The sequence below is a fragment of the Peromyscus leucopus genome, chromosome 4 (genome assembly GCF_004664715.2).
Source record: "Peromyscus leucopus breed LL Stock chromosome 4, UCI_PerLeu_2.1, whole genome shotgun sequence".
NCBI classification, from domain to species: Eukaryota; Metazoa; Chordata; class Mammalia; order Rodentia; family Cricetidae; genus Peromyscus; species Peromyscus leucopus.
Genome location: NC_051066.1, coordinates 14,739,054 through 14,746,136, shown reverse-complemented (window position 1 = coordinate 14,746,136; position 7,083 = coordinate 14,739,054). Strand labels below are relative to the sequence as shown.

At 57.9% G+C, this 7,083-nt stretch overlaps 1 protein-coding gene across 2 annotated transcripts; it reads left to right on the top strand.

The window, feature by feature from the left end:
- The first annotated feature begins 657 nt into the window (after nucleotides 1-657).
- Entpd2 (ectonucleoside triphosphate diphosphohydrolase 2) lies at nucleotides 658-6,301 on the top strand. Of its 2 annotated transcripts, none has more exons than XM_028868749.2 (9): nucleotides 658-892; nucleotides 2,252-2,369; nucleotides 2,881-3,031; nucleotides 3,165-3,324; nucleotides 3,410-3,637; nucleotides 4,130-4,384; nucleotides 4,473-4,592; nucleotides 5,554-5,688; nucleotides 5,759-6,301. In XM_028868749.2, the coding sequence occupies exons 1-9, from the start codon at nucleotides 776-778 to the stop codon at nucleotides 5,960-5,962; spliced, it is 1,488 nt and encodes a 495-aa protein (XP_028724582.1). In that variant the 5' UTR covers nucleotides 658-775; the 3' UTR covers nucleotides 5,963-6,301. The 2 variants fall into 2 exon arrangements, with proteins under 2 accessions (XP_028724582.1, XP_028724583.1); XM_028868750.2 differs by lacking the exon at nucleotides 658-892 and adding an exon at nucleotides 981-1,862.
- Nucleotides 6,302-7,083: the final 782 nt, after the last annotated feature.

Below are 7,083 nucleotides of genomic sequence, written 5' to 3'. Positions count from 1 at the left end.
TTGCTTTGGGACACTCTTTTCCTGTAGGACGTCACCTGTGTGCACTGTAGCCTCCTCAGTTTAGGCTTCTGTGCCTCTCTCCCGGGCAAAGAGGGATGGCCAGGGCCCCGAGATAAAACTCAGACACAGGCTCCCTCTGCCCTCAGTTTCCCTTCTGGGCTTGTGTGATGGCAGGTCATGCCTGCCCTTTTCAGGTCAGAGCCACTTGGTGCTCATTAGCCCCGGGAGTCGTCCCTGCCCCTCGTGCCTGCTCCACAAGCAGATGCTGAGCCCCTAGGACCTTCTGAGCCTCCAGCCAAGACCCAATAGTTGAAACTTAGTTCTCCCGGCAAAGAGGTCCGGCTTGCTTTTCCCAGGCCAGGGACAAATTTGGCTCCGAGGGCGCAGCACTCTCCAAGCAAGGCTGCCTAGCAACCAGTCCAGCCAATCCCCAACACCAGGTATCCCTCTCTCACGACTCCCCAGGACCCCCCAGGACCGAGCTGGCCACACTCTTTGCCCGGGAAGGAGGACCGTGGCTGAGAGCTGTGGGGAGATTCAGCCAAGAGCCTGAGAGAGAAGGGGTGGTGCGGCTGAGTCACCCGCACCTCTTCAGTCACCTGCGCGCCTTCGGAAGGGGCAGGGCCGACTTTGGGCTGGTCCCGCGGTGGGTGGGCCTTCATGTGGGCGGGCCTCCTGCAGCCCCGCCCCGGCACCTAACCCTGGGCCCCGGGCCACCCAGGCCTCCCCGCTGCTCGCTGTCCCGGGTCCCTGCTGTGTTCTCCGGCGCGCTCCCATGGCCGGAAAGTTGCTGTCTCTGCTGCCACCCCTGCTGCTGGCTGCGGTGGGTCTCGCCGGCCTCCTGCTGCTGTGCGTTCCTACCCAAGACGTCCGGGAGCCGCCCGCCCTCAAGGTGCACGCGCCCATCGCGGCGCTCGTCTGGGAAGCAGCTGGCTGGGGACTAGGGGGGCGGGGACGGGGGAGACGGGGACGGGGAGCTGTCGGGGAATCTAGGAGCGCGCCGGCGGAACGCCTTGGGCTCCCGCGTCAGCGCGGGACCAACCCGCGCTGTACCTCCAGCCGGGTCCTAGGTTCCGCGCTTGATTTTTACTGAGTCCACGGGGTGACAGCGACGCTTCCGGAGCTCCACGGCACTGGAGGCCAAGTTCGTGGGAATTCCTCTGTTGCGGCTTCGCGATGAAGCTGCCAAATCCCCGGAGGAGCTGTCTTCCCGCTCCCTTCATGTGGTTCTCATCTCCCCTAGCTGTGGCAAGAACCCCCGCCCCTAGTCCAGCGCGATTTCCGGGCAACACCCAGAGCGCGCCGTTATAGAAGAGCATTGGTTCTAGATTCAGCTCCAGATAGGGGAGAGCACACACTAGGGGCCTCCAAACCCTCTCAGACCAATGTCTAAAGGGGTCTAAAGGGGTCTCTGTCACCAACCCTCAGGCTAGAAGCTGGCAACTAACCTTTTGTTGATCTTGTGCTGAGTTTGTGTGGAGAGTGGACATCCCAGCCCCAGGGACCCAGGATGGAAGGGGAAGAGCTCTGTAGCTGTGCGGGATGGGCTGTGGGGTGTGGGAGTTGGATCATTGTATCTGGCTGGCTCTGGAGGAGTTCCCTGGTGTGCGGGAGGACTGGAGCAGCCCTTTCCCAGGCTAGAACTGGCACATGCCCCAGGCTGGTGTCCAGCCAGGCTCCCTCAGCTGGAGTCCAGCCCCCTGGAGTAGGCTACCCTGCAAAGAAGGCCCATCCAGCGCCCTGCTCAGCTCTGCAAAACCAGACTCTCCCTGGCGTTTAGGCTCAGGGAGGAGTGTGGATTGGAGACCTACACTCAGCCTCAGCCACATTCTTTCCCAGCAGCCCTTACTTCACATTCTCAGGTCAGGCTAAGGTCTCTGCAGATACAGGTAGAGCGGAGAAAGAAGGAAGAGTAGCTCTTGGGTGTGGCCCCCCTGAACTGAGGACCTTGTGTCCCCAAGGCAAAGTTCCCCATGTGCTCTTGGGACCCTCTGTCCCTGGCCCCTCGGTTGTCCTTGCCAGGAAGTCTACTTTCTGATGCTCGGCAGCGCCATCCTCAGGCAGTTGGGGGGGTCACCCCAGGAACTCCTGGTCAGCCTCCTTCCGTTCAGGCTCTATCACTGTGGATGCCCTTGACTGTCTCTGGGCTTCAACGTGTACCTTGATCCACAACTGGTGGGAGTGAGAACTGGAATGCTAAAGGGAGTCCCTACGTCCGTCCCTCGGGCTGACTTGGCACTCCCACCCACAGTACGGCATCGTTCTGGACGCTGGCTCTTCGCACACATCCATGTTTGTCTACAAGTGGCCGGCGGACAAAGAGAACGACACAGGCATTGTGGGTCAGCACAGCTCTTGTGATGTTCACGGTGAGCACGGTCTTGGGTTATTGTTCAGTCTTAGCTTCACAGGCCCAAACAGTCATTCTCTTCTGCTTGCTGCTAGGTGGGGCTTACTCGAGGCAGGAGTTCAAAGAGAGGCTGGGTTGGTTCTCTGGACCTGGGAGGGGCTGTGGGTGCCTTATGTTCTGGAACAGAAGTCCTGGGGAGCAGGTGGAATCATTGGGGTTTTAATGGCCCAAGACAGGTCTCTACACTATAGACAGGCAGGTGGGGCTCCGAGGATCTAAGCGTGTATCCAGGCAGGTTCTTTGGAGGCTAGGCTAGGCTGACAATGCCTGAGTCTTTCTCCTGGCACCTGTGCCCACACCCACCAGGCAGACGGCAGCTTCAGAGACTCTGGGTGGCACCTGGACCCTTTGTCTCTGAATTGGCTATCTCTGGGATTAAGCTGGGAGGGTATGTCTAAGCAGCCTTATCAGCCTATGTCCCACCTGGAAACCATCTACCAAGCCTGGGTCCAACTCCTTGCTCTCTCTAGGTGGGGGCATCTCCAGCTACGCAAAGGACCCTTCTAGGGCGGGCCAGAGTCTGGTCGAGTGTCTTGAACAGGCACTTCGGGATGTGCCCAAAGACAGACATGCCAGCACACCGCTCTACCTGGGAGCCACAGCAGGCATGCGCCTACTCAAGTGAGTACCTATACCCTGACTTGGCCCAGCGGCCTTCACAGCCCTTCACACCCCCTCCGTGGGCAAGCTCTCAGGAATGCCTGGCAGAGGGCATCTGGGGATGAGTTCCATCAGAGTCCTCCCCATTCCACAGCCTGACCAGCCCAGAGGCCACAGCCAGGGTGCTTGAGGCAGTGACAGAGACGCTCACACAGTACCCCTTTGACTTCCGTGGTGCTCGAATCCTCTCGGGACAGGATGAAGGGGTGTTTGGCTGGGTGACTGCCAATTACCTGCTGGAGAACTTCATCAAGGTGGGCCCTGCCGCTGGCCCAAAGAGCCCGGGGTCCTGCGGGCCTTGCCTGCCCACTGCCTTAACCCAATTTCTGCTCTCCACAGTACGGCTGGGTGGGCCGGTGGGTCCGGCCGAGGAAGGGAACTCTGGGGGCCATGGACCTTGGGGGTGCCTCAACACAGATCACCTTTGAGACAACCAGCCCATCTGAAGATCCAGACAGCGAGGTCCATCTGCGGCTCTATGGCCAGCACTACCGTGTCTACACCCACAGCTTCCTCTGCTATGGCCGAGACCAGGTTCTTCAGAGGCTGCTGGCCAGTGCCCTTCAGGTGCCTCTCTAACCTCAACCACCATACCGCGCCGGTGCCTCCTTGAGGAAGGGAGGAAGAAGGGACCAAAGGCCACAGGGCAGAGCCAGGGAAGCAGCTAATACTGACCTCAGGGACCGTAAGAGAGGCCTCCTTTCACGTGGATGCACACATGGCTGTGAGGCCCACAGTGGGTCAGACCTCCATGGTGGTGTCCCCGTTCAGCCTCAACCACCAGATCCCCTGACCAGTGCTTCTCCAGCGGGGTGTGCCTCAGCTTGAAGACAGGTGGGGAGGAATTCAATGGGATAAAGGGTCAGGAATAGGGGTCTAGTGTAAGGAGAGCCAGAGGCCATCTCAGCAGGTCATGGTTAGCCATGATGGTTCAGGAACACAAAAGGGGCGTTTCCCAAGTTGGATCTGTGGACAGTTCATCGTGCTGCTTCTCTGGGGCGGGGTGGAGGGCAGCGACTACAGTAGAGAATTCTCTCTGTACTCTGGTTAACTCCCCAGACCCACCACTTCCACCCCTGCTGGCCAAGGGGCTACTCCACCCAAGTGCTGCTCCGGGAAGTCTACCAGTCACCATGCACTGTGGGACAGCGTCCTCGGACCTTCAACGGCAGTACCCTTGTCAGAGTCGCGGGGACCAGCAGCCCTGCCCTCTGCCGTGACCTGGTCTCTGGGCTCTTCAACTTCTCCTCCTGCCCCTATTCCCAATGCTCCTTCAACGGGGTCTTCCAGCCCCCTGTGACTGGGAACTTCATAGTGAGTCTGGGTAGAGGGCTGTGGGGGCCGAAGGCATTAAGCATCTGGGGTCTTGTGGGAGTATGACTGCACAATCTGTCTCCCACAGGCCTTTTCTGCTTTCTACTACACGGTGGACTTCCTGAGGACAGTGATGGAGCTGCCTGTGGGAACCCTGCAGCAGCTGGAGGCAGCCACAGAGATCGTCTGCAACCAGACCTGGGCTGAGGTGAGGCCTGTCCCCCATATTCTCCATGGCTGGGTGGGAGGCTCATTCATTTGCTCTACATATAGAGAGACCCAGTCATTTCAGACTGCTGGCTGTCATAGGTAGACTCAAGAAATGGGTAAGGTAGAAATTCAGTGGTCTCCTTGAGGTCTGATCTTTTTTTTTAATTAATGAATTAATTCATTAATTTTTATATGCATTGGTGTTTGACCTGTATGACTTTGTGAGGGTGTCAGATCCACTGGTTCCAGACAGTTGTGAGCTGCCATGTGGGTGCTGGGAATTGAACCTGGGTCCTCTGGAAGAGCAGCCAGTGCTCTTAACCTCTGAGCCATCTCTCCCGCCCTGGGGGGCTGGAGAGCAAGTGGGATTGCAAAGCTCTGTGGCGACAGGGAGCTAAAGCAGGCAGGGACGGAAAGGCAGGTGTCTAGGACAGAGTGTGGCAAAGAATGCCTCACCAGTGGGAAAAGACTACTCAGGAGAGACTCAGCAGGGCTTGGGGTTGAGGATGCCACCAGATTTCTGGTTCTGGCCGCGGGCTAAACACTAGTTCCAGGTAAGGAAGAATAGAGAGCTCTGGATAGCTGGAGTGTGAGGTGGCCACCAAATCTGGAGAAATGGGGCCTCCTAGTCTTAGGCACACTTCAAGGTCTCAGAAAAGTGGGGTCCAGTAGTCCGAGAGCAGCATTCGAGGCCGGCCCTCTGTTCCTTTGGTTATGAAGCAAGAGTGCCACTCTCCTGCTCCCAGTGGCTGCGTCCTCTCCATCTGGCTGTTGGAAGGAAGGACACAAGGCCTTCCAGCAGTCATGTGGTTTATCCCAGAGGAGTGTCTGCCTGGGAAGGGCGTCTTGGACTAGGTCTTTCTGTGTATTTCCGGCCTGAGCTGTAGGGAGGGCGCCTTACCCCGCGGGCCGTAGTTCCTCGTGGTTCTTCATCCAACGATGTCTTGCTTTCTTCTTAGCTCCAGGCTCGAGTGCCAGGGCAGCAGGCCCGCCTGGCTGACTACTGCGCCGGAGCCATGTTCATACAACAGCTACTAAGCCGCGGCTACCGCTTCGATGAGCGCTCTTTCAGCGGAGTGGTCTTCCAAAAGAAGGTGGGTGATGGGTGGGGCCGGAGGATTCGGGGCGCGGCCTCTGGGAAGCTGACGCCACGCCCCCTCTCAGGCCGCAGACACGGCTGTCGGCTGGGCGCTGGGCTACATGCTGAATTTGACCAACCTGATTCCGGCTGACCTTCCGAGACTACGTAAGGGGACTCACTTCAGCTCCTGGGTCGCTCTCCTCCTGCTCTTCGCGGTCCTGCTCTTGGCGGCGCTGGTCCTGGTCCTGCGTCAGGTGCGCTCCGCCAAGTCCCCCGGCGCCCTCTAGGGGTGCGCTGGGAGGTGCTCGCAACCCCCAGGACACCTCTGACACTGAGTCAGCCTGGGGATCGACATCTACAGTCACCGAAAGCCTTGCTAGGCCCCTGCAGGTCTCGCCCCGAGTTCTCAAGTATTTCTCCCCCCTCTCTCTCCCCGGGGTGACAGGTCTCAGCCTGTGACTCAGGGTGAGGTCCGTGCAGAGAGGGACCTTTGTTCTGATCTTCAGGGCCCTGGAACTTCCTGGGCATAGCCTGGGCCTTTAGAAAGGCAGCCACCAGAGCCTACGGGCTAGGAGTCAGTTCAATGCCTACTTGTAAAAATTTTGTAATAAAAGATTTTTCCTAAAGCAGTGAAGTGTTCGTAGGGCGGGGCACCCTTCTGATGCTGGTCCTCCTTCAGAGCTAGTCTGGTTCCAAGATACTGACTTTTCCTGCTTCCTTCCTTTCTGGACCAGACCTGAGGCGACGAGGGCACTCCTCTACACTGGTCTGGGCGGTCCCGAGTCTGAGTCCTCTTTGGCTGACAAAACCCTAACAAACCTCAGGTCCCCCTTGGTGACATAGGTAGGGGTTGAAGATGCACCCCGAGGTTGCTGACCCCCCCTCCACTGCAGAGGCTCCGGAAGTGTCAAGAGCCCTGCATTCCACACCTAAGTTTCTGTGTTCTCTAAGTAGAGAAGAATGGCCTGGGTATGCTACTTCTCCCCGCCTCCTTTATGGAAATGAGTTCAGACACAAGTTCTGTTCCGTCAGGGTTTTGAGGGCTGGTTTGGGGGTGCACAGGCACACACAGCGTCATTCTTTGATACATTTTGTAAACCTACAACAGCAAGTCTCCGCTTTGACACTGTGAGCCCGAGGGACTGAGAGAAGTACAGGGCTGGCGAACTCAATCTTCTTGTCTTTCTGTTTTATGTTTTTTGTTGTTTTGTTTTTTGAGACAGGATTTCTCTGTGTAACCTTGGCTGTTCTGGAGCTTGATCTATAGACCAGCCTGACCTCGAACTCACAGAGATCCTCCTGCCTCTGCCTTCTGAGTGCTGGGACTAAAGGCGTGCGCCACCACCTCCTGCCAAGATTTTTTTTTTCTGTTTTATATTTGTGTGTGTGGGGGGGGCTTGAGACAAGG

Excerpts from the sequence above, each read along its gene's own strand:
- Entpd2 (XM_028868749.2), top strand. The coding sequence starts at position 776 with ATGGCCGGAAAGTTGCTGTCTCTGCTGCCACCCCTGCTGCTGGCTGCG. Across the intron at positions 893-2,251 it reads GGGAGCCGCCCGCCCTCAAG|TACGGCATCGTTCTGGACGC; the intron begins GTGCACGCGCCC and ends TCCCACCCACAG. Across the intron at positions 3,325-3,409 it reads TGCTGGAGAACTTCATCAAG|TACGGCTGGGTGGGCCGGTG; the intron begins GTGGGCCCTGCC and ends TGCTCTCCACAG.